This window comes from Chlorocebus sabaeus, chromosome 22 (assembly GCF_047675955.1).
Source record: "Chlorocebus sabaeus isolate Y175 chromosome 22, mChlSab1.0.hap1, whole genome shotgun sequence".
Classification (NCBI taxonomy): Eukaryota; Metazoa; Chordata; class Mammalia; order Primates; family Cercopithecidae; genus Chlorocebus; species Chlorocebus sabaeus.
In genome coordinates, this window is record NC_132925.1 from 90,533,031 (window position 1) to 90,558,221 (window position 25,191).

Consider the following 25,191-nt stretch of genomic DNA (forward strand, 5'->3'; position numbering starts at 1 on the left):
CTGTGGGAGTTTGCTGTGGGTCAATAACCTTTCCCATGGCCACTCTTGGCAGTAACATTTCCCCATACTTGTTCACTTATAAGAATAAACGCATATTTATTTTGTTCATTAATGCTCAAGAAGTGTGATCCATTCAGAGGATGGTCATGGATTTTGTAGCCTCACCGTCACACGGAGGTTGTAATGGAGACTGCTGTACAGACAGGAAGAGGCATTCCGAGGGGTTGTGTGAAAAGCACAATTGGCCAGTGAGGACACGTGCCAGCTGGGGGAGGGGAAGCATCTCTGTCTTTCAGCTCCCTTCCCACCTCACCCTCCTGAGTAGCTGAGACTACAGGTGCGCACCACCATACCCAGCTAATATTTGTAGTTTTTGTAGAGACACGGTCTCACTATGTTGCCCAGGCTGGAATGCCTTGCAAATTCTAGCCATCTTCTCAAACTCCAGTCTTTGACTCTTCAGCTTAATCTTTCCCTCTCTTCCCTATGCTAAGTCCTGGCAGCTGCCTGCAGGCAATAAGTTAGGACGATGTAGGGGTCTCTTTTTTTCCCCTTCTCTTAGGGATCTCCTTCCTGCTCTATCCAATGTCTGAAAACAATTGTTTCATCCATTTTCAGGTTTTTTTTGGTTTGTGGTAGGATGATAAATCTGGGCCCTATTACTCCATCTTGACCTGTGCCCTTTCAGAATTCTCCACAGTTAGTTCTTTTGTAGCTTATCTGTATCACTAAGGAAGTCTTTGCCAAAGGCTTTTTGGGTCTGGGGGTCAGAAGGGCTGGCCCATTGCAGAGCATTGCTCTTGGCAGTGGCTGCTGATGGGGGAGAAGGTGTTGATGGTGTGGCCTGAGTGTGATTCTTCTCACTCCTGTCACTTGGAGAGCCTCTCCTGTTGCTTGCCATTCCATAACAAGTGACATTTTGGTCCTCCTCAGCTCGATCTACACTGGCCATCGATTGGGACAGTGAAACTCGGAGCCTTTACTATGATGAGCAAGAATCTGAGGTAGGTCCCTTGGGGTTTGTGGTCGGTGGTGTCTCCTGATTTCTGCTCTGGATGTGGACTGCGATCACTTTCACCAGTTGCACAACAATTTAGCAAGTTATATTTAAGACTGAGAAGGAAAAGCACTTCAAGAGTTTGTCATGTTATGTTCAGAGTCTCTAGAAAGGTTACTACATTCCAGGTGGGAGAGCCTCTGAAGGCCTTCGTGTCTTAATGCAGTAAGATCTCTTTCTCCAGCAGAACTGAGTGCTTTGTTTCCCATAGGCCTACGAGAAGCATGTGAGCATGTTGCAGCCTCAGAAGAAGAAGAAGACCACAGTGGCCCTGAGAGACTGCATAGAGCTCTTCACCACCATGGAGACCCTTGGGGAGCATGACCCCTGGTATGCAGCTCCTCACTCTCTGAGCAGAGGCCCCATGCACCCCAGGACTCAGATCTGCCAGGGCCATCTGTGCACATAAACCCCTTTTTATTTGGATGTGTCACTTCTTTATATAGCCAACCCTACAACATAGTCCTCTGTGAGTTGAGGTTTCCTAGGAAAGCCATCACCCCATTTTGGAAGACAGGTCCCTGGCCAGAAGCAGTAGTGTTGAGTGCTGACCTAAAGGATGGCAGCTGTCAGGGGACTGCAGCTGTGCCTCCATGCATGAGTGCCCAGGTGGTACCGGCTGCCTGCCTGCCCTACTAAGTAGAGGTTTTTCTTTTCAGGTACTGTCCCAACTGTAAGAAGCATCAACAGGCAACAAAAAAGTTTGACCTATGGTCCTTGCCCAAGATCCTGGTGGTCCACCTCAAACGTTTCTCCTACAACAGATACTGGAGGGATAAGCTCGACACAGTTGTAGAATTCCCAATCAGGTGGGTCATGGTAACTACGGTGTTAGGAACGTTTAAAAACAGGCAGAAAATCTTGGCACTGATTGGCTGAGTGGTTTGCCACCAAAAACTTTTCTGAGTAAGGATGTGTGTTGCTGGGCTCTAGGAGGTCAGAGTTTAGCTGTAGTTACCCCTCCTGTCCCTATCCTGCATCTTCGGGGAAGAGACTTTTCAGTGGAAGCATTTGCCCAGACACAGCCTGTTCACAGTCATCCCTGCCACTGCTAGTTTCCCTCTCAGGTCACTTAGGCTACCTAACTATCCTGTTTTTCCTGTCCATCATCTGTCACAGGTAGCCTCACCTTAGCAGAGGCAGTCCAATAGGGGACAAGGCAACCAAGAATAGCCTGCCAGGGAGAGCTGGGTTATTATTGGGGGATGCAGTTGGGCTGCAGACCTGCCATGGTCCTGTCCGTGGGGTAGGAACTGGGACTGGCTGTCTACTCATATCCTCTCAAGCCCCACGGTACAGACCGTAACTAAGAACAGGAAAGTCAGTCAACAGATAGATGTTCCCTGGCTGGGCACAGTGGCTCACACCTGTAATATCATCAATTTGGGAGGCCAAGGTGGGAGGATTACTTGAGCCTAGGAGTTCAAAAACAGCCTGGGAAACAGACTTCCTCTCTACAAAAAATAAAAAATATATTAAAAAAAAATAGGCTGGGCATGATGGCTCACGCCTGTAATCCCAGCACTTTGGGAGGCCAAGGTGGGCGGATCACAAGGTCTGGAGATCGAGACCATCCTGGCCAACATGGTGAAACCCCATCTCTACTAAAAATACAAAAGTTAGCTGGACGTGGTGGCACGCACCTGTAGTCCCAGCTACTCAGGAGGCTGAGGCAGGAGAATCGCCTGAACCTGGGAGGCAAAGGTTGTAGTGAGCCAAGATCGTGCCCCTGCACTCCAGCCTGGTGACAGAGCGAGACTCCATCTCAAAAATAAAAATAAAAAAGAGGCCGGCACAGTGACTCACACCTGTAATCCCAGCACTGTGGGAGGCCAAGGCAGGTGGATCACTTGAGATCAGGAGCTGGAGACTAGCCTGGCCAACATGGTGAAATCCTGTCTCCAGTAAAACTACAAAAATTAGGTGGGTGTGGTGGTGCATGCCTATAATCCCAGCTACTTGGGAGGCTGAGGCAGGAAAATCTCTTGAACCCAGTAGGTGGAGGTTACAGTGAGCCAAGATTGTGCCACTGCACGCCAACCTGAGTGACAGAGCAAGCCCCTCTCTCAAAAAAAAAAAAAAGTAGGCCAGGCTTGGTGGCTCACACCTGTAATCTCAGCACTTTGGGAGGCCGAGGCAGGCTGATCACTAGGTCAGGAGATCAAGACCATTCTGGTTAACACGGTGAAACCCCGTCTCTACTAAAAATACAAAAATTAGCTGGGTGTGTTGGTGGACGCCTATAGTGCCAGCTACTCGGGAGGCTGAGGCGGGAGAATGGCATGAACCTGGGAGGTGGAGCTTGCAGTGAGCCAAGATCGTGCCACTGCACTCCAGCCTGAGCAACAGAGTGAGACTCCATCTCAAAAAAAAAAAAAAAAAAGGAAAAAAAGGGAGTTGCCCACAAAATGTACATTTTAAAATGCTTTCTGGGGGAAAGAATAGATACATGAAGTATAGCATGTCAGCAGGAGACTCCAGGTAATGGCTAATAAGTATTTGTTGTAAAAATTCTTTCTCTTGGCTGGGCTCAGTGGCTCACGCCTGTAATCCCAGCACTTTGGGAGGCTGAGGCGGGCAGATCATGAGGTCAGGAGTTTGAGACCAGCCTGACTAACATGGTGAAACCCCGTCTCTACTAAAAGCACAAAAAAAAAAATTAGCCAGGCATGATGGTGCATGCCTGTAAATCCCTGCTACTCGGGAGGCTGAGACAGGAGAATCACTTGAACCCAAGAGGCGGAGGTTGCAGTGAGTCAAGATCATGCCACTGCACTCCAGCCTGGGTGACACAGTGAGACTTCGTCTCAAAAAAAAAAAAATTCTTTATCTTTTCTGTGTGTTTGAAAAATTTTAAATAAAGAATTGGAGGAAGAAAGCTTTCTGGGGCCTGTTTTGGTTGAATTTAAATTATTATGGCACCAATTGTAATTCTTTTAAGAACAGCCATTTCTGCATAGTTGCTGAAGCCCTCTGTGTGTATCTCTAGACCCTCTCATCACCATTTTGTCTGGTGCTGGAGTTACCCAGAAAGTTTCTCCCATTTTCTTTTGTTGTTCTTTTTTTTTTTTTTTTGAGACAGTGTCTCGCTCTGTCGCCAGGCCAGAGTGCAGTGGCGCGATCTCGGTTCACTACAACCTCTGCCTCCTGCGTTCAAGCAATTCTCCTACCTCAGCCTCCTGAGTAGCTGGGACTACAGGTGCGTGCCACTAGCCCAGCTAATTTTTGTATTTTTAGTAGAGATGGGATTTCACCATGTTGGCCAGGATGATGATCTCGATCTCCTGACCTCATGATCCGCCCACCTCTGCCTCCCAAAGTGCTGGGATTACAGGCGTGAGCCACTGCGCCTGGTGTTTTTGTTGTTGTTGTTGTTGTTGTTGTTTTTTAGACGAAGTTTCGCTCTTGTCGCCCAGGCTGGAGTGCAATGGCACTGTCTCTACTCATTGCAACCTCCACCTCCCGAGATCAATCGATTCTCCTACCTCAGCCTCCCAAGTAGCTAGGATTACAGGCATGTGCCACCATGCCCGACTAATTTTTGTATTTTTTAGTAGAGACGGGGTTTCACCATGTTAGGCAGGATTGTCTCAATCTCCTGACCTTGTGATCTGCCCGCCTCAGCCTCCCAAAGTGCTGAGATTACAGGCGTGAGCCACGGTGCCCAGCCTAATTTTTGTGTTTTTAGTAGAGACAGGGTTTCAGCATGTTGGTCAGGCTCGTCTCAAATTCCTGACCTCAGGTGATCCACCTGCCTCAGCCCCCCAAAGTGCTGGGATTACAGGCAGGAGCCACCACACCCGGCCCCATTTTCTACCCTGAATATGTCAGTGGGCAGAACATGGACCCTAGGGCCCCTTACATCTTGGTCTTTCTCGAATAGTTTGAGTGCCTCCCTGTGTTCTGCTCTGTTGCATAACAGAGGTTGCTGGGTTGCTCTAACTACTTTGTCTAGGTTTAACATATTCAAGAACTATTTTTGTGTTTTGTGCTCAGAGGGCTGAACATGTCTGAGTTTGTCTGTAACCCGTCAGCAAGGCCTTATGTGTACGACCTCATTGCCGTGTCCAATCATTATGGAGCCATGGGGGTTGGCCACTGTAAGTATTGACATCTGCTTCCTTCTGAGATGTTGAAATGCGCTTGGCCATCATCTCTCACCAGTGAACCAGGCATTGCCCTAAATGCTTTGCTTATGCAGTTTCACAGGCTTCATGCTGCAGTCTTTCTTCATAGTGATTCCCCTCTCTGTTCTTTTTTTAATTCTTTTTTTTTTTTTTTTGAGATGGAGTCTCGCTTTGTTGCCCAGGCACAGTGGCGCGATTTCCACTCACTGCAAGCTCCGCCTCCCAGGTTCACACCATTCTTCTGCCTCAGCCTCCCGAGTAGCTGGGAGTACAGGCACCTGCCACCACGCCCAGCTAATTTTTTTGTATTTTCAGTAGAGACGGGGTTTCATCGTGTTAGCCAGGATGATCTTGATCTCCTGACCTCGTGATCCACCCTCCTTGGCCTCCCAAAGTGCTGGGATTACAGGCGTGAGCCACTGTGCCCGGCTTTTTAATTCTTTTTTTAAAGTTCTTTTTTCCATTTTCATATTCTTTAATTCAGTACCCCTACCTCTAGGAATCTATCCTAAGGAAATAACTTGACACTGGGGAGAAGCTTTATACACACAGATACTCACCTGTTTAAAACAGTGAAAAGTTAGAGCATTGGTGACCAACTGGCATTACTGTCTATCTACTTGATGGAAGAATACATAAACATTAAAAATAAAATTAGGCCAGGCATGGTGGCTCATGCCTATAATCCCAACACTTTGGGAGGCCAAGGCGGGAGAATCACTTGGGACCAAGAGTTTAAGACCAGCCTGGCCAACAATGCAAGCTCCTCTCTCTAAAAAACAACAAAAAAAAATTAGTTAGATGTGATGGCACCCCTGTAGTGCCATCTACTTGGGAGACTGAGGCTGGTGGATCCATTGAACCTGGAAGGTTGAGGCTGCAGTGAGCCATGATTGTGCCACTGCACTCCAGTCTGAGCAACAGAGCAAGACCTATCTTAAAAAGATAAGAAGTAGGCCGGGCGCGGTGGCTCAACGCCTGTAATCCCAGCACTTTGGGAGGTCAGGCAGGTGGATCACCTGACGTCAGGAGTTCAAGACCAACCTGACCAACATGGAGAAACCTGGTCTCTACTAAAAATACAAAATTAGCTGGGCGTGGTGGTGCATGCCTGTAATCCCAGCTACTCAGGAGGCTGAGGCAGGAGAATCACTTGAACCCAGGAAGCGGAGGTTGTGGTGAGCCGAGATCATGCCATTGCACTCCAGCCTGGGCAACAAGAAAAACTCCATCTCAAAAAAAAAAAAAGATAAAAAGAAAATAAAAATTAAATTAATACTAACCTGGGGAAATGCTGATGGTATGTTAAATGAAAACAACTACACAAAATTATATCCTTACAAAAGGTATTATCACAACTGTGGTAACAAACAAGCAAAGAAACTGTGATGGGCCGAGGGCTGTGAGCCTGGAAGGATTGACACCAAAATGTTAATTTTACTTTTTTCCTCTTTGCTTTACTTTTTTGCAAAATTTCTGTAAGGTTTGCTTTTTTTTTTTTTTTTTGAGACTGAGTCTCGCTCTGTTGCCCAGGCTGGAGTGCAGTGGCACGATCTTGGCTCACTGCAAGATCCTCCTCCTGGGTTCATACCATTCTCCTGCCTCAGCCTCCCAGGTCGCTGGGACTACAGGTGCCCGCCGCCACCATGCCCGGCTAATTTTTTGTATTTTTAGTAGAGACGGGGTTTTGCCATGTTGCCCAGGCTGGTCTTGAACTCCTGGGCTCAAGTGATCCACCCTGCCTTGGCCTCCCAAAGTGTTGGGATTACAGGTGTGAGTCACCGTGACCAGCCTGTGTTCATTTTTATTTGCTAATTTTTGCACACAAACATACCATTTGGGCAAGTTTCTCATCCTCAGTTTTCTCATCCATGAGGTTAGGCTGGTTGTGTGAGGGTACACATTGGGCCTACAGTTGGAACTTCAAGATTGAAAGCCACCATTGCTGCTATTGTGTCAAGCACAGACTGTGTGAACTGGCCGTGAACACCTTCTCTGTTGCCCTTTCCCATGATCCTCACCACCACTTTGTGCAATCAATGCTATAGTGAGGAACTGAGGCTGCAGTGTTGAACCCCTTACCTAAAGCCACGCAGTACGATGACACTGGAAATCAGATCTCCATTGGATTCTGAGGTTTCTGAGAGTGGGTGGAGCAGGAACTGGGCTGGGATTTCTGTAATAAACACATCCTGCTTGGGAATAGTCTAAAATCGAGACAGGGAGCATCATCTGTGAGAAATGCTTAAATCATTGTGGGAAACTGTTACCCAACTACAGACTCTGGACTCCTAGTTTGAAAGATAAATTTTTCTTTTTCTTTTTTTCTTTTTTTTTTTTTTGAGACAAGAGACTAAGGTATATTGTTCACATTCCAGCTCTGCAAACCCAAACACCCAGTGTTCCCCTAACTGGGATTATTCTGCAGGCTCCAGAGGCACTAAGCATTCTGTTGATGTTAGTAGCCACCTGCCTAGACGCAGTGGGGGAGATTGACTTGACATGTCCTTGTGAGAGCTATTGTTTTGCTTAAATCTTCGAAGTTTCAGCTCCTTTTACGGGTTCCCTGGTTTTAGATTATTGCACATAGCCATCCTGAAGATTGGCACTGAATAGCTCTATTTTTTGGATTAGTTTCCCAAAATTATAGTTTAAAACCTTGGTCCCTGACAGCTCCATATTTAGCCTTTTCATCCTTTTTGAGAAGGAACAGATTAGAAAAGAAGGTGAGTTGTTTTTTGATTGTTAAGACACACACTGTAAACTATTTTTAATTTCAGGGGTTTTGTTTTGGGGATTTTTGTGTTTATTTAGTGCATGCCTAATAAGCTAGCCAGATTAATTCTCTGGAGACCGCTAGAGTATTTTCTTTGTTAACTTGGCAGACACCGCATATGCGAAGAACAAACTGAATGGGAAATGGTATTACTTTGATGATAGCAACGTGTCCCTGGCCTCTGAGGATCAGATAGTGGTGAGTAGGCCATGATATGTGGTTCTTCCTCATGTCTTTATGGATTAAAGGTGGGAAGAGCCTCTGTCAGGCTAGTTGGTTATTTCATCATCCTGATGTGACAGTGGGAGCTAGGTGTGACAGAGCTGGCTGGCATTCCTTCAGGGACCTTCATAAATGAGATGCTCAGTTCACTTCAGAGTTCTCTGCACAGGGCTCCTTCCATTCCCTGCTCCCTGGCAGAGCTGGAAAGGTCTCCTCTGTGTGGATATGGCAGATCTTTGAGAGTTTTGGACAACGAGAGAAAAGCTGGGGAAAATGGGTGATTTTTCCAACCACTGAATGGCCTTTCCTCCTCTTGTATTTTAGACTAAAGCAGCTTATGTGCTATTTTACCAGCGTCGAGATGATGAATTTTATAAGACGCCTTCACTCAGCAGTTCTGGTTCCTCTGATGGAGGGACACAACCAAGCAGCTGTCAGCAGGGCATGGGGGATGATGAGGCTTGCAGCATGGACACCAACTGATGCTGACTCCACGATCCTGCCACCCTGCAGCACCAGCGTAATCCCCCAGGAGAACATCTTTGACACTCTGCAGACTGCTAGTGTTCTGTCCAAAAACCAGACAAGGAAATACCCTTCTTTTATGAGCAGAAGGGGAAAAAAAAAAAAAAAAAGACCGTTTACCTAGAAGAAGCTATGTCAAGAGGCTGAGTTATTTTTATTTTTAAACAGGTGGTGAGAAATTTCTGTGAAACCTGTGAAGCTGAAAAGGGGGTGGGATGGGGGTACACAATGGAGTATGTCTGATGGATCCCAAAGAATGGAGAGAAACACAGGCGCTGAGTATGGAGCAGCCTGGAGACCCACCCCACCTGCAGGGCTTCCCTGAGCGCCTGGATTTCTGGTTCTGATGCTGATACTAGTCACCCCAAGTAGTCTGCTCACAGTAACCCAAGCCTCAAGTAAACTCCCCTTTCCCTCGCTATGTGCACTGATACGGGTTTATAATTTTTTGAAAGTTACCCACTGAAGCCCATTTCTCCGTTGAGTCATCTTGTAATTTCCAGCTTTCTCCCCGCTAAGGAAATGAAGATATTTAGTGTTGGGGATCCTGGCCTCTCAACCTCCTGTGGAACCCAGCAGTTATGTTACATCCCCTGCTACCCTAGATGAATTAAGACGGTCAAATGCTGCGTGGAACTTTTATTAGATAACACACTTTTTATTAGGTAACACTTAAAGGAAGTCAGTACATAAAACTGCCTGGTGCTGTGTCCCATCCAGTTGTTTCCATGTTGGCTTGAGAACAGAAATCTTTGTGGGAGTTGTCAGCCTGGAAAGGGCTCCAGTTCATGACGATTTAGGGTAGTAATACATTTTGGTGTTACCCAGATGCTTTCTAGAACAGGTTCTTTCCTCATCCCTGCCAAGACTCTTATCGGGACCCCGGTCGAAAGATGCGTCCCCACTCCCACCGAGGGGCCAGCTGCTGCGTGTGGGGCCACAAGGCCTTAAGGAACCGGACGTACGGGTCTGGGCTTTTTTGTTTGACCTTTAACCTAATCCGTGGGGGTCTGGGGCCTGCGCAGGGCGCGCGCATGCGATGACCGTTGGCTGGGTCGGCTGGCTGGGTCGGCGTCACTGCGCTGCGGGTGAGGACAAGGACGAGGCTGCGACCTGCCGGAGGGCGGGGTGCGGGGTACGGCCGGGCGGCCTGGGAGCCACGGTGGGGCGAGAGGCAGTGGCGGGGCGGGCCAGGAAGCTGTGGGAAGTGGGGCGGGGCGTCCTTGGGGCTGCTGGCAGATCGCGGGAGCGGTTCTCGGCTATCATGGATAGCCGAGAACCGCCTACTCCAGGAGGAAAGCCCGAGGGTTGTGGGTCCTGCTGTAGCCAGGGCCAAGCTCCGGGAAATCGTGCTACTCAGGGGTAGTTTGCAGCCTTATTTGTAACATTATTGTGTTGCCCTGTGCATTTCCAATGCATTACATAAAGACATGGTCGCTTTTAGGAGAAATGTCTGAAAAACTAAGAAGATGCAGAAAGGAACTGACTGCAGCCATTGACCGGGCCTTTGAAGGAGTTAGTTATTCCCAGGAGTGCATAGGCCAGCGGAGGCTGGAACTGAGCGCTGCGCCGCTCTCCTCCTCGCTGCCCGTGCACAGGCTCCTCTGCAGAAGACATCCTCTGGCAGCCTGCTCCTCTGCTGTTCCTTTTGCTGCTGTCCCATGTGCTCCTGAGAATGAGAACCCTGCCTTTGCAACAAACCATGCCCCGGTAAATGCAAAACCACATGCTCTGTGCCCCGAGAGAAAACCTCTGACCAGCAAGGAAAATGTATTGATGCATTCCTCCATTTTGGCATCTGAAAGAGAGTCTTGGAGAACTGCAGGAGAGGGGGAAAACTGGAGAAAAGAAAATTTAAGGTGATTCTAATTTTGATAGCTTAACAGCTACAATTAAGGGGATTCTTGTTTTTGAAAAAACTGTTGAAGATCCTAGATTTAGTTCATGACAGTGCTCTTACCTCCTCTTGGCAACTCTGTGACTGCATTTGGGGAGTTCATAGACATTCTTCAGAATCTGGCCTAGGAAACAGTTATATTTTGTGTATGTGTTCCAGTTGAGGGGCTAGTTGTCAATCGTTGATGTCAAACCAGTCATGGAAACCACTTTGCAGTACCCAAAGGGGTAGTGGATATAAAATAACCTGGTGTTTAAAATAACCTTATTTTTTAAGTTGCAGAAACAAAAGTCTTAATTCCATCTTAACTCCTGTGTTTGAATCTGGACACTGGGGCCTTTGATACCCTCCTTTGCCCACATTAGGGAGAGGCTGAATTGAAGTCTGGGCCCTACTTCCTGGCTTATCTTTGCCTCTGCTCCCCAGTCTTACCCCAGAGTTTTTTGGACCATCACCAGGTCTCCTCTAGACTTTTTCTTCTCCCAAGTAATTTGAAATTGCCTGGTCCCAGACAGCTTGACTTGGAGAAGGGATGAACATAAGAGATGAAGCTTCAAAGTTCTGCCATCTTGGCTGCTTCATAGGAAGGGAATAAAGAGGCCATTTAATTCATTCAACTCCACAAAAAAATTTTTTCCTTTCAACTCCACAAATAAATTGGTACTCATAAGCAGTGCAGGCCTTATTGGGTGTGGTGGCACACCTGTAATCTCAGCACTGGGAGGCTGAGGTGGGTGGCTCGCTTGAGGTCTGGTGAAACCCTGTCTCTACTAAAAACACAAACAGTAGCCGAACGTGGTGGCGCGCATCTATAATCCCAGCTACTCGGGAGGCCGAGGCAGGAGAATTGCTTGAACCCAGGAGGCAGAGATTGCAGTGAGCTGAGATCTTGCCACGGCACCCCAGCCTGGGTAACAGCAAGACTCCATCTAAAAAAAAAAAAATGCTGGGCATAGTGGCTCACGCCTGAATCCCAGCACTTTGGGAGGCTGAGGCGGATGGCTCACCTGAGGTCAGGAGTTTGAGACCAGCCTGGCCAACATGGTGAAACCCGTTTCTACTAAAAATAGAAAAATTAGCTGGGCGTGGTGGTGGCCGCCTGTAATCCCAGCTACTGCAGAGACTGAGGCAGGAGAATCGCTTGAACCCGGGAGGCAGAGGTTGCAGTGAGCTGTGATTGCGCCATTGCACTCCAGCCTGGGGGACAAGAGTGAGACTTCGTCTCAAAAAAATAAAATAATAAATATAAATAAATAAATAAATAAAACAAATGCAGGCTGGGTGAGGTGGCTCATGCCTGTATTCCCAGCACTTTGGGAGACCGAGGTGAGTGGATCATCTGTGCCCAGGAGTTCGAGACCAGCCTGGGCAACATGGCTAAACCCTGTCTCTAAAAAAGAAAAAAAATTAATACAGTCTGATACAGTCATGTGAGTCTGTAATACAGTCATGTGAGTTATTATGGTAAAGTTGTTAGTCGGTTTCTCCACTGACGTAGCAGTTTCCAACTGTCCTCTAATCAAAGCATAAATGACAAGATCACCAGTAAGTTTTTGTCTTTGAAATTATCTAAAACTGAATTTCCCTTCAATATTTTCTTGAAAGAGAATCTAATTCGCCACCTTTTCTTCCCCCCAACCTGGGGGCTGCAGGAAAGATATGGAGAGAGATTTGAAGGCTGACTCAAACATGGCACTCAACAATTCTAGCCAAGAGGTCACAAAGGATCTGCTTGAAATGATCGGTGAGTACAGTGGGCCAGTCCATCCTGTCCTTGGGAAGATAGGTCCTTCACATGGGTCTGAGTCAGCAAGTATCTCAGATTTAAGAAACACTCTCGGCCAGGCACAGTGGCTCATGCCTGTAATCCCAGCACTTTGGGAGGCCGAGGCGGGCAAATCACGAGGTCAGGAGTTCAAGACCAGCCTGACCAATATGGTGAAATCCCGTCTCTATTAAAAATACAAAAATTGGCTGGGCCCAATGACTCACACCTGTAACCCCAGCATTTTGGGAGGCCGAGGCAGGTGGATCACGAGGTCAGGAGATTGAGACCATCCTGGCTAACATGGTGAAACCCCATCTCTACTAAAACATATAAAATATTAGCCGGGCATGGTGGTGGGCTCCTGTAGTCCCAGCTACTTGGGAGACTGAGGCAGGAGAATGGTGTGAAACCAGGAGGAGGAGCTTGCAGTGAGCCGAGATCGTGCCACTGCACTCCAGCCTGGGCAACAGAGCGAGACTCAGTCTCAAAAAAAAAAAAAAAAAAATTAGCCAGGCGTGGTGGTGCACACTTGTAATCCCAGCTACTCGGGAGGCCGAGGCAGGAGAATCGCTTGAACCTGGGAGGCAGAGGTTGCAGTGAACTGAGATCGCACCACTGCACTCCAACCTGGGGGACAGAGTGAGACTCTGTCTCAAAAAGAAAAAAAAAAGAAACATTCTCTTCTAGTTTGAGTACCATACCAAGATCTGTCTCTTAAAATTTTTTTTAATTAGCTGGTCACAGTGGTGTGTGCCTGTAATCCCAGCTACTAGGGAGGCTGAGGTGGAAGGATCACTTGAGCCCAGGAGTTCAAGCTATGATCATACCACTGTACTACAGCCTGGGCAACTGTATGAGATCCCATCTCAAAAAAAACACCACCACCACTTTTTGCAGGGAGAGACAGAGCCTCATTATATTACTCAAGCTGGAGTACAGTGGCACAATCACAGTTCACTGCAGCCTCAACCTCCCTGGGCTCAGGTGATCTTCCCAGCTCAGCCTCCCAAGTAGCCATAGTACTATAGTAGTACTACAGGTGCACGCCACCATGATTGGCTAATTTTTGTATTAGAGTTTTGCTATGTTGTCCAGGCTGGTCTCGAACTCCTAGGCTCAAGTGATCCACTTACTGTAGCCTCCCAGTGCTGGGATTATAGGCAAGAGCCATAACGCCTGGCCAAAACACTCTTATCTTTTTATTTGGTAGATTTGTTTTGCTCAGACTCTGCATTGAGTACAGAACTGAATGTTAACAAACCCTGTTCCTTCCCTCATACAATTGATTATCTTGTGAGGTGATACATCAATCAGGTCATGTCATAAATGTCTAGATATATTGAGTCCCTGAAGGCAAGGGATGGTGGCCACTAGGACATGGTGATTGAGTTTAGATTTTTAGGAAACAGGACATAGGCAAAAAGGAGAGAATAGTTTAGCTGGGGTCGGTAATTAAAGGTTAGGAGAAGGGCTGGGCACAGTGGCTCACACCTTTAATCCTAGCACTTTGGGAGGCAGAGGCGGGCAGATCACTTGAGGTCAGGAGTTCGAGACCAGCCTGGGAAACATGGCGAAACCCCTTCTCTACTAAAAACACAAAAAATTAGCCAGATGTGTTGGTGCACGCCTGTAATCCCAGCCACTTGGATGGCTGAGGCATGAGAATTGTTTCAACCCAGGAGACAGAGGGCAGAGGTTGCAGTGAGCCGAGATCACACCACTGCCCTCCACCCTGGGTGACAGAACGAGACTCTGTCTCAAAAAAAAAAGAAAAAAAAAAGATTAGGAGAACAATTAGAAGTCAAAAGCTTTCCTATAATTCTACCACCCAGAGATAACCACTGTTAATACAGTATAGCACACATCCTGTCAGACTTTTTTTCTACATACAAATCTCTGTCTTGTATGTGAACTACATGTGCTCTATTTTTTGTCTTGTCTTTTATTATTATTAGTAGTAGTAGTATTTTTTATAGAGATGAGGTCTTGCTTTGTTACCCAGGCCGGTCTTGAACTCCTGGTTTCAAGTGATACTCCTGACTCAGCCTCCCAAAGTGCTGAGTTTACAGGCACATCATGCCAATGTGTCCTGTTTTTAAAAAACTCATACTACAGCTCCTAGTAAAGGGATGTATAACCTTGGGTGCTACCTGAAGCTGTTGTTTCTGAAGGGTCTCCAGGTTATGAGGGAGGAAAGGGAGGCCTGGTGAGGGTAGATACTCACCCTGGGCCACAAAGTAAAACCCCTGTCAGCCTGTGAGTCTCCTCCAGTAGCTCCAGGAGGTAAACTGAAGTCATTACTGCCTCTACCCACCATCTCCTTTGGCCTTCACCAACATCAGGGAGCCTTTTTTTGAGACACGGTCTCACTCTGTTGCCCAGGCTGGTCTCAAACTCCTGGGCACAAGTGATTCTTCTACCTCAGCCTCTCAAGTTGCTGGGATTGCAGGTACACACCACTGCTCCTGGCTGGGCAGCATTTTGATTACCCTAAAGACCTTGTTTTTTTTTTTTTCACATTATGTCTTGTCATCCCTGAGAGCCAGGACAGACAACCATGTACATTTCTGTACCCTCACACTTACACCTTTCTGGGGGACTGGCATGTAGTTGGAGTAAAAGCTTGGGCCTGAAAGGAAGGTACCAAACCCACCTTAATTTGGCAGTCTGGCAGCCTGCCTGTCCTGGGGCAGGAATGCCTGCTTTTGCATAATCCCTGACAAATGACAACCCATTCATGGTTTTTAACTTGCACCTGAAATGTCTTCAGAAACCTTCCACTGGAATTGTAAAGCTGAATGTTCTTATTTTTAAGACCATACAAGCATCCGAACTATTGAAGAATTGGCTGGAAAAATAGAATTTGAAAACGAATTGAACCACGTGTGTGGTCATTGCCAAGGTTCACCCTTCAAAGAGGAAGCCTGGGCCCTGCTCGTGGACAAGAGCCCTCAGAAGGCCTCAGATGCTGACCCTGGCAGCCTCAAACGGGCTTTTGATGATCATAATATCATTGAGACTGTTCTGGACTTGGAAGAGGACTACAATGTGATGACCTCTTTGAAATACCAAATTGAGTAAGGACAGTTATCTAAGCTTTGATTCCTTACAGCAGGAGGCTGTCCTTCAGCCTGAGCAGAAGCAGCCACAGTGGCCGTCAGGGGCCACATTTCTCAAAAGATTGGCAGAACCTGAATTACCAGACCCTTTTAAAATCCCAGTTATGTCCCTTTTTAAGCTGTGAGACCAGTTTTTTTGAATTCCATTGCTTTGAAATGTTTCCTATTACTGATTTTTTTTTTTTTTTAACTTGACATCTCGAATGTGTTTTTTTGATCGATGTTCAATATACCCAGTACCCATGGTAGGTGTGGGTTGTGGGCCTCTGCTGTGTCTCTTGGTGTTCTTTTCCATGGACCCCTAAAAAAGTGCAGGAGTGGCCAGGCACAGTGGCTCACACCTGTAATCCCAGCACTTGGGGAGGCCAAGGCGAGTGGATCACTTGAGGTCAGGAGTTTTGAGACCAGCCTGGCCAACATGGGGACACCCTATCTCCACTAAAAATACAAAAATAAGCCAGGAGTGGTGGTGTGCACCTGTAGTCCCAGCTACTTGGGAGGCTGAGGCAGGAGAACTGCTTGAACCCAGAGGCAGAGGTTGCAATAAGCCTAGATGGCAACGCTGCACTCCATCCTGGGTGACAGAGCAAGACTCCGTCTCAAAAAATAATAATAATTTAGCTGGACATGGTGGTTCATGCCTGTATTTCCATCTACTTGGGTGGGGGCTGAGGCGAAAGGATCACTTGAGGCCAAGAGGCGGAGGTTGCAGTGAGCTGAGATCATGCCACTGCACTCCAGCATAGGTGACAGAGTGAAACCCTCTCTCAAAAGAAAAAAATGGGGAAGAAAGGAAACTGAATCTCAGGGAAGTGCCCACCTCCTGAGCTAATAAGAAGGAAGGAATATGGGGGTGAGGCAGAGCTGACGAAAGGCTTTTTGCTTTGATTGTTTTTAAAGACCAAGTGAAGTATAGTATAAGAAGGGGAGAAAGAGTGGAACAAGGAGTTAGATCCGTAACTGTCTAGTAGTCAATTGAGATAACTCACTACCTTTGGACCAGCCAGGGCTGTTTATAAGTGCTAAAGCCTGAACAAACCAAAGAGTTGGGGAGAAAGGCCTAATAGCTGAGTGATTGCTGAACAGACTGTCCTTCAGGCCAGTGACTCTGGCATAGGGCCAGCTGCATAGCCAGCAACACCCCTTACCACAGGTCTAGTGATTCCTCTGGGCTCGAAGGTGGAGGCTACACACCCACTCATTAGCAGAGGTTGGCCTGGCACCTGCTGGCGCCCCAAGAACTATAGTATGGTTAGACCCTGGCCACTTGATTGCATGTGCTTCCCCAGTGGGCGTGCCCTGGTTCCCAACCAGTTGTGGTCACTGTCACTGCCCTGCCTGGGGCAGGAGTAGAGGTTGAGACTAACTAGAGGCTCCTTCCAGGCCGCCTACCACTCAGTCCTTGCAGGAGGTAACACACTCGATAAGCATTCACAGCCTGTGGAGTCAGAGGCCAATTTCTTCTCCCTGAGCAAGAAGAATGGAAGCAAATGAGAAGTGCTCACAGCATGCTCAACTGCCCCTGCTCAGGTGAAGATTAGCCTGTCTGGATGGAGAGATGTCAGGTTACTTGATACTCAGAAAAACAGGTCTCAAAACAGTGCCTTCCAAATAATACATGTGGTTGTGGACACTCTTCTATAGACGAGGTGGAGCTTAATTCCTGTCCTTACCCCCATATTCCCACCTCATTACCACCCTTTGAAGGTGAACTAGACTTAATGATTCTTCCCACAATTAAAGTGGGAAAAGGGAAAAGTCACAAATTTATAGTGGGAAAGCCTGGCAGATACCTAACCAAGTGATGTCATGTATATGTCATGAGAGGGGTACATCACTTCCCTGGTATTCCTACCATAAACCAAAATTCCCAGTATATGATCATGAGACAAATATTAGACAAATCCAGATGTGGGGGACATTCTACAGGGTACCTGGCCAGAACTCAAGACTGTCGAGATGGCCGGGTGCAGTGGCTCATGCCTATAATCCCCAACACTTTGGGAGGCTGAGGTGGGCAGATCACTTGAGGTCACGAGTTCGAGATGGGCCTGGCCAACATGGTGAAACCCCATCTCTGCTAAAAGTACAAAAATTAGCCAGGCGTCATGGCATGTGCCTTTAGTCATAGCTACACAGGAGGCTGAGGCAGGAGAATTGCTTGAACCCAGGAGGTGGAGGTTGCAGTGAGCCAAGATCGCATCACTGCACTCCAGCCTGGGCAACAAGTGAGACTCCACCTCAAAAAAAAAAAAAAAAAAGGACTGTTGAGGTCATGAAAAATAAAGAAAGACTCAAAAACTATCAACAGACTACTAAAGACCAAGAAGACAGAATGGCTAAATGTAACATGGAATCCTGGAGTGCATCCTGGAACAGAAAGAGAACATTATTGGAAAAACTGATAAAACTTGAATAAAAACTAGTGTTTAATGTATTGATGTCAGTTTCTCAGTTTTGACGAATGTATCAGAGTTATGTAAGATGTTAACATTAGAGAGGCTGAGTGAAGGATATATATGAAGTATCTTTTCTGTAAATCTAAAGTTATCCCCAGACTTAAAATGCATGTAATTGCACTTTGGATCAAGTGCAGTTGATCTCAAGTTTGTGAAAATGTGTATGAGCTCATGTGCAAAAAAAACTTTTAGGAGTGAGGGTATAGTCTTTTTTTGTCATCTGTATTTTCTAATTTATATGCAGTGGATATGTATCAATCACTTCTTTAAAGACAAAAGCAGTTAGTTTTAAAATCCTCATCTCTAGTCAACTAGCCATGGACATCCTTCACAAAGTACCTGTCCAGACCCAACTTTCAGTTTCTGAAGTGGAGTCTAGGGGCCACAACAGGAGGGCTTGGCAGGACCCTGACACAAGGGCAGTCCTTTTCTGGGGGAGCTAGATCCTCAGGAGCAGGATTCTCTAGGTCTCAGGAGCTTAGTTAGTTCACTGGTTTACTACTGGTCAGGGCCTGGCCCCTCTCAGGTGGGGCTTTGCAGACGTGGCTGTATTAAATGGGGATCTAGCCGGGCAGGGTGGTTCACGCCTGTAATCCCAGCACTTTGGGAGGCTGAGGTGGGTGGATCACTTTAGGTCAGGAGTTTGAGACCAGCCTGGCCAACATGGTGAAACCCTGTCTCTACTAAAAATAGAAAAATTAGCCGGCCTTGTGGCACATACCTGTAGTCCCAGCTACTTGGAAGGCTGAGGCAGGAGAATCGCTTGAACCCAGGAGGCAGACATTGCAATGAGCTGAGATCGTGCCACTGCACTCCAGCCTGGGTGACAGAGTGAGACTCTTGTCTCAAAAAAAATTTTTTTAAATGGGGATCTATCTATCCCTAACTCTAGAAGACTTTGAAATTTATTTATTTTTACCTACCTGGAGTAGAGATGGGAATGAGGGCCCAGCACAGGGTGAGGATGGGGAATGAGGGAGAATACAGGCTCTCCCTGGCCAGAGAGACAGGTATGTCTTTGCTTAAGCAAAGCCTTTATGTAAAAATTCAGATTTGCCAAACAGGCAATTCGTCCTGGAATCCTTGAATGTGGAACTTTTCCTCACTGTAGAAATGCAGCTGTACAGTCAAGCAGGTGAGCCCTGAGCCTCTCCATGGCAGTCCCAGATTAGCAGTGAGTGGGCCCATAGGCCTCATCATTTCCCTGGTGACACGATCTGTTTCTGCATCTCTGGCGCCCTGAGGTGCCCAAGAAGAACTTCCCGCCTTCGTCATCTGAATCTATACAGTGGGCAGATCTATGCTTATTTGCTCAGAACAGGGTTTGGGGAGCTGTTCTCCAGGGATTTAGTTGGAGGGAGAACAGGTGCCCAGAATTTTAATAAAACTTCCTCAGGTTTGTAAGGAGCTAGGACCAAATCTTTCTCAGGGAGACTTGATAGTTGACCTTGTTCATGACTGAGAAACTTTAAATGTTTTTACATCATTCAGTTCTCTCCCCCACAGTTCATCTTGGCAAGCCAAACAATCACTGAATTGTTTCCATGGAAACACCAAACTGCAATTTAGATTACCAGAATCAAAATAGAAACAAGACAGCTTCAAAAATAAATAGCTTTGGAACTTGCTAGTTGCAAACTGCAAATTCAAGCCATAGCACAAGGCATATGAGAAGCTGGACCCATCCAACCCTATGACAAGAGGTTTCCAGGATCTATGGCTGCATCCCACCAGTGTTAATGCCAAAGCCACTAGAAACCAGGGTTGTAAGCCAACTGATGATAAACTTCGTAACAATACTTAAGGAGCTGGTCTTTAGAAGCTTCTAGAAAGATTTGAGAGCTGGAGGGGAAGACTGAGAAGAAGGGGCAGGAACAAGGAGAGAGATAAGTGAATGGCAGAGTGAAGTTCCAGCAGGGAGCACAGAGTCCCAGCTGAGGCCTGGGAGAAAAGCAGCAATTCTTTTTTTTTTTCTGAGACAGAGTCTTGGTCTGTCGCCCAGGCTGTAGTGCAGTGGCGTGATCTTGGATCAGTGCAACCTCAGCCTCCCAGGTTCAAGGGATTCTTCTGCCTCAGCCTCCCGAGTAGCTGGGATTACAGGCGTGCGCCACCACTCTTGGCTAATTTTTGTGTTTTTAGTAGAGATGGGTTTTCACCATGTTGGTCAGGCTGGTCTCGAACTCCTGACCTTGTGATCCGCCTGCCTCAGCCTTCCAAAGTGCTGGGATTACAGGCGTGAGCCACCGCGTCCGGCCAGCAGTTCTTTCAAAGAGGACATTAAAAAGGGCTGGCTGCAGACTGGAAATGATGACCCGGCCCTCAGTTCATTCCGATTCCTGTGTTCCCCACACTCACAGGCATCACTGCCTGTGCAGTCACATGGATCGGGTTCTAGATTGTGAACTCTTGCCAGTTGAGCTCTGGGAGCACTTACGTTAGCACACCTCTGCCTCTGTGAGGCTCAGGCCACCACAATTGGCACTGGGATGTACCTTCTTATCTCTAGGACTCAGGGTTCCCCTTACCCATCTGCCTGCTGTGCCCCTCACTCTTAGGATAGGGGATCTAACTCCTGGCACACCTGCCCTGACTCCTTAGCATTCTCCTGGGCCTACCCCACCACCATCTCTTTCAATCCCAGAGATGATTCCAACAGCATCCGGAGACCAGAAGGAAGGAGACAGACAACCTGGGGGCCTATATCCCTCACCTTTTCACTCAGGAATGCAGTGATAAGAGTAACACCATTCTGCCAACTGGTGAAACTGTGAGTTGTCAATGTTCAAAGGTCAATGGAGATTTGTAAAAGGGGCCTAGCTCAGGCCAATCTCCCCCCTGAAATGGCTAGACCAGGGGCTCACCACAGGAGAATGGTGTGAACCCAGGAGGCGGAGATCGCGCCACTGCACTCCAGCCTGGGCAACAGAGCAAGATTCCGTCTCAAAAAAAAAAAAAAAATAGAGACTTTGTCGCACCCAGGCTAGAGTGCAGTGGCAAGATCTTGGCTCACTGCAACCTCTGTCTCCTGGGTTCAACCAATTCTCCTGCCTGAGCCTCCCAAGTAGCTGGGATTACAGGTGCCCGTTACTACGCCTGGCTAATTTTTGTATTTTTAGTAGAGATGGGGTTTCACCATGTTGGCCAGGCTGGTTTTGAACTCCTGATATCACGTGATCTGCCCTCCTTGGCTTCCCAAAGTGCTGGGATTACAGGCGTGAGCCACTGTGCCCGGCCCAGAGTGGTACTTTTTTTTTTTTTGAGATGGAGTCTCACTCGGCGTTGCAAAGTGCTGGTACTATAGGCATGGGCCACTGTGCCCAGCTTCAGAGTGGTACTTCTGATTGAGCCACAAGATGTTTTAATGTGGTAGCAAAGACCAATGAGTCATGCAAACTGTGGGAGGCCTTGGGAAGCCAATACACCTGATTATAGATAATTATTGAAAAGGCTCTGGGCCAGGTGCAGTGGCTCAAGCCTATAATCCCAGTACTTTGGGAGCCCAAAGCGGGAGGATCACTTGAGCCCAGCAGTTTGAGATCAGTCTGGGAAACAGGGAGACACCATCTCTATTTTTAAATTTTGTGTGCGTGTGTGTGTGGCAGGGTCTCACTCTTTCACCCAGGCTGAAGTGCAGTGGTGTGATGTTGGCTCACTGCAACCTCCGCCTGCCAGGTTGAAGTGATTTTCCTACCTCAGCCTCCCAAGTAGCTGTGATTACAGGCTCCTGCCACCACACTCGGCTAATTTTTTATTTTTTGTAGAGATGAAGTTTTGCCATGTTGGCCAGGCTGGTCTGGAACTCCTGACCTCAAGCGATCCACCTGCCTTGGCCTCCCAAAATTCTGGGGTTACAGGCGTCAGCAACCATGCCCGGCCTATATTTAATTTTTTTTTTTTTTTTTTTTTTTTTTTGAGACGGAGTTTTGCTCTGCTTGCTCAGGCTGGAGTGCAATAGTGCCATCTCTGCTCACTACAACTTCCACCTCCCAGATTCAAGTGATTCTCCTGCCTCAGCCTCCCGAGTAGCTGGGATTACAGGCAGCTACCACCACACCTGGCTAATTTTTTGTATTCTTAGTAGAGATGGGGTTTCTCCATGTTGGTCAGGCTGGTCTCAAACTCCTGACCTCAGGCAATCTGCCCACCTCAACCTCCCAAAGTGCTGGGATTACAGGCATGAGCCACCGCACCCGGCCCTTTTAAAAAAGTTTTTTATAAAAAAAAATTAGGCCAGGCGTGGTGGCTCAAGCCTGTAATCCCAGCACTTTGGGAATCTTGCATGATACCACTACACCAGCGGCGCCGTCAATCCCAGCACTTTGGGAGGCTGAGACGGGTGGATCATGAGGTCAGGAGATCGAGACCATCCTGGCTAACATGGTAAAACCCCGTCTCTACTAAAAAATACAAAAAAACTAGCCAGGCGAGATGGTGGGTGCCTGTAGTCCCAGCTACTCGGGAGGCTGAGGCAGGAGAATGAAGTGAACCCAGGAGGTGGAGCTTGCAGTGGGCCAAGATCAGGCCACTGCACTCTAGCCTGGGTGACAGAGCGAGACTCCATCTCAAAAAAAAAAAAAAAAAAATTGAAGGCTGGGTGCAGTGGCTCACGCCTGTAATCCCAGCACTTTGGGAGGCCGAGGCGGGTGGATTGTGAGGTCAGGCGTTCAAGACCAGCCTGGCCAAGAAGGTGAAACTCCATCTCTACTAAAAACAAAATTAACCGGGCATGGTGACAGGCACCTATAATCCCAGCTACTTGGGAGGCTGAGGCAGAAAATTTCTTGAACCCAGGAGGCAGAGGTTTCGGTGAGCTGAGATTGCGCCATTGCACTCCAGCCTGGGCGACGAGCAAGGCTCTGTCTCCAAAAAAAAAAAAAAGAAAAAAAAAAAGAAAAAGGCTCTGTCATCCAGAAACAATATGAGGCTCATATTATTTGCATTCTTCTTGGAATGTGTGGGAGTACATTAATATTTTAGGTTCCAACTAAATATCTAGAGAGAACAAAGATTTACTCAGAAAATCTATTTGACAGTGGATCCCAGCCATAGTGGGGAAGGACTCTGTGTTCTAGAGACTGTCTGGAAAATGCCTGATTTGACAAAGAGTTTTGGCCTCAGGCCTGCCATAAACTCGGCTCATGCCTGTAATCCCAGCACTTTGAGAGGCTGAGTAGGAACGATCACTTGAACCCAGGGGTTCAAGACCAGCCTGGGCAACATGGTGAAACCCCATCCCTACAAAAAATATAAAAATTAGCCAGGTGTGGCCAGGCCCAATGGCTCACGCCTGTAATCCCAGCACTTTGTAAGGCTGAGGCAAGCAGATCACTGGAGGTCAGTTTAGTTTGAGACCACTGTGGCCCACAGGGCAAAACCCTGCCTTTACTAAAAATGCAAAAGTTAGCTGGGTTGTGGTGATGGGTGCCTATAATCCCAGCTACTCTGGAGGCTAAGAAAATGGCTCGAGTCCAGGAGGTCGAGGCTGCAGTGAGCTGAGATCGCACCACTACACTCCAGCCTGGGTGACAAAGTGAGACTCTGTCTCAAAAAAAAAAAAAAAAAAAAAGTCAAAACTAACTTCTAGGAAGCAACTATCCTTTTTTAAAATAGAGGCAGAGTCAGGCCTGGCATGGTGGCTCATGCCTGTAGTCCCAGCACTTTGGGAGGCCAAGGCGGGCAGATCATGAGATCAGGAGTTCGAGACCAGCCTGGCCAACGTGATGAAACCCCATCTCTACTAAAAATACCACAATTAGCTGGGTGTGGTGACAGGTGCCTGTAATCCCAGCTACTCAGGAGGCTGAGGCAAGAGAATCATTTGAACCTGGGAGGCAGAGGTTGTAGTGAGCCGAGATTGCACCATTGCACTCCAGCCTGGGCAACAAGCGTGAAACTCTGTCTCAAAAAAAAAAAAGAAAAAAGAGGCAGAGTCTCACTGTGTTGCTGAGGCTGGTCCCAAACTCTTGGACTAAAGAGATCCTCTCTCTTCTGCCTCCTAAATGCTGGGATTACAGGTATGAACCATCGTGCCAGGCTGCAACTATCTTTTTTGAGAGCAGACAGGCTGTTTTCTGGGCACTTTGGGTGAGAGGAGTTGCTGGGAACTGATCTGGGAGAGAAAGCATCTTGTAGGAGGCCCCTTGACAGGAGCCCTTTGGAGCTTCTGAGGCAAAACATGAAAAGGAGAAATTGGCTGAGCACGATGGCTCATGCCTATAATCCCAGCATTTTGGAAATCGAGGTGGGCAGATCACCTGAGGTCAGGAGTTCAAGACCAGCCTGGCCAACATGGTGAAGCCCCATCTCTATTAAAAGTACAAAAATTAGCTGGTGTGGTGGCTGGCGCTGTAATCCCAGCTACTCTGGTGGCTGAGGCAGGAGAGTCGCTTGAACCCGGGAGGCGGAGATTGCAGTGAGCTGAGGTTGCACCATTGCACTCCAGTCTGGGCCACAAGAGCGAAACACCATCTCAAATAATAGATAGATAGATAGATAGATAGATAGATAGATAGATAACTTGTGAATGTCAAGAAAATTAGGTACTGCAATCAGCTTCATTTCCATCCTTGGGCTGTAGCTGGAGTTGTATCAGAGGGAGAAGCCCCTGGTGGCTTTTTGTTTGTTTTGTTTTTTTGAGACAGTCTCGCACTATCGCCTAGGCTGTAATGCAGTGGTGCGATCCCGGCTCACTGCAACTTCTGCCTCCCGGGTTCAAGCGATTTTCCTGTCCCAGTCTCCCAAGTACCTGGGATTACGGCACCCCCCACCATGCCTAGCTAATTTTTTTGTATTTTTAGTAGAGATGGGGTTTCACCATGTTGGCTAGGCTGGTCTCGAACTCCTCACCTCGTGATTCACCTGCCTCAGCCTCCCAAAGTGCTGAGATTACAGGCATGAGGCACCGCGCCCAGCCCTGTGTGGCTTTTTAGGCCCCAGGACCATAGGCTTCCCACCACATCTGCCCCTGGGTAGCCACATACAGTTCCAGGAACATCTAAAGAGCCAAAGATATTGATTTCCCAGGGACATGCTTGGATGCTTGGGCCGTGACACCCTTGCCAAACCTGGCAGGAACATAGTAGTTAATTTTTTTTTTTTTTGGAGACGGAGTCTTCCTCTGTCGCCCAGGCTGGAGTGCAGTGGTGTGATCTCAGCTCACTGCAACCTCCCCCTCCTGGGTTCATGCCATTCTCCCGCCCCAGCCTCCCGAGTAGCTGGGACTACGGGCACCCGCCACCATG

At 47.6% G+C, this 25,191-nt stretch overlaps 2 protein-coding genes across 9 annotated transcripts in view; both read left to right on the plus strand.

The window, feature by feature from the left end:
• Positions 1 to 8,747, plus strand: part of USP4 (ubiquitin specific peptidase 4) — a 66,768-nt gene extending 58,021 nt beyond the window's left edge. For 6 of the 8 annotated variants that reach the window (XM_073010183.1, XM_073010184.1, XM_007984210.3 and 3 more), the window contains 6 exons: positions 934 to 1,004; positions 1,269 to 1,387; positions 1,717 to 1,866; positions 5,054 to 5,157; positions 8,070 to 8,158; positions 8,507 to 8,747. In XM_073010183.1, the coding sequence (XP_072866284.1) occupies positions 934 to 1,004; positions 1,269 to 1,387; positions 1,717 to 1,866; positions 5,054 to 5,157; positions 8,070 to 8,158; positions 8,507 to 8,665 (692 nt within the window). In that variant the 3' untranslated portion in view covers positions 8,666 to 8,747. The remainder of the gene's footprint in view (positions 1 to 933; positions 1,005 to 1,268; positions 1,388 to 1,716; positions 1,867 to 5,053; positions 5,158 to 8,069; positions 8,159 to 8,506) is intronic. The other 2 variants (XM_073010187.1, XM_073010188.1) reach the window with 1 other exon arrangement.
• A 668-nt stretch (positions 8,748 to 9,415) lies between these two features.
• Positions 9,416 to 17,928, plus strand: C22H3orf62 (chromosome 22 C3orf62 homolog). Its single transcript, XM_007984217.3, has 3 exons — positions 9,416 to 10,566; positions 12,257 to 12,348; positions 15,188 to 17,928. The coding sequence occupies exons 1-3, from the start codon at positions 10,121 to 10,123 to the stop codon at positions 15,451 to 15,453; spliced, it is 804 nt and encodes a 267-aa protein (XP_007982408.1). The 5' UTR covers positions 9,416 to 10,120; the 3' UTR covers positions 15,454 to 17,928.
• Positions 17,929 to 25,191: the final 7,263 nt, after the last annotated feature.

Excerpts from the sequence above, each read along its gene's own strand:
- C22H3orf62 (XM_007984217.3), top strand. The coding sequence starts at position 10,121 with ATGCATTACATAAAGACATGGTCGCTTTTAGGAGAAATGTCTGAAAAA. Across the intron at positions 10,567-12,256 it reads TGGAGAAAAGAAAATTTAAG|GAAAGATATGGAGAGAGATT; the intron begins GTGATTCTAATT and ends TGGGGGCTGCAG. Across the intron at positions 12,349-15,187 it reads GGATCTGCTTGAAATGATCG|ACCATACAAGCATCCGAACT; the intron begins GTGAGTACAGTG and ends CTTATTTTTAAG.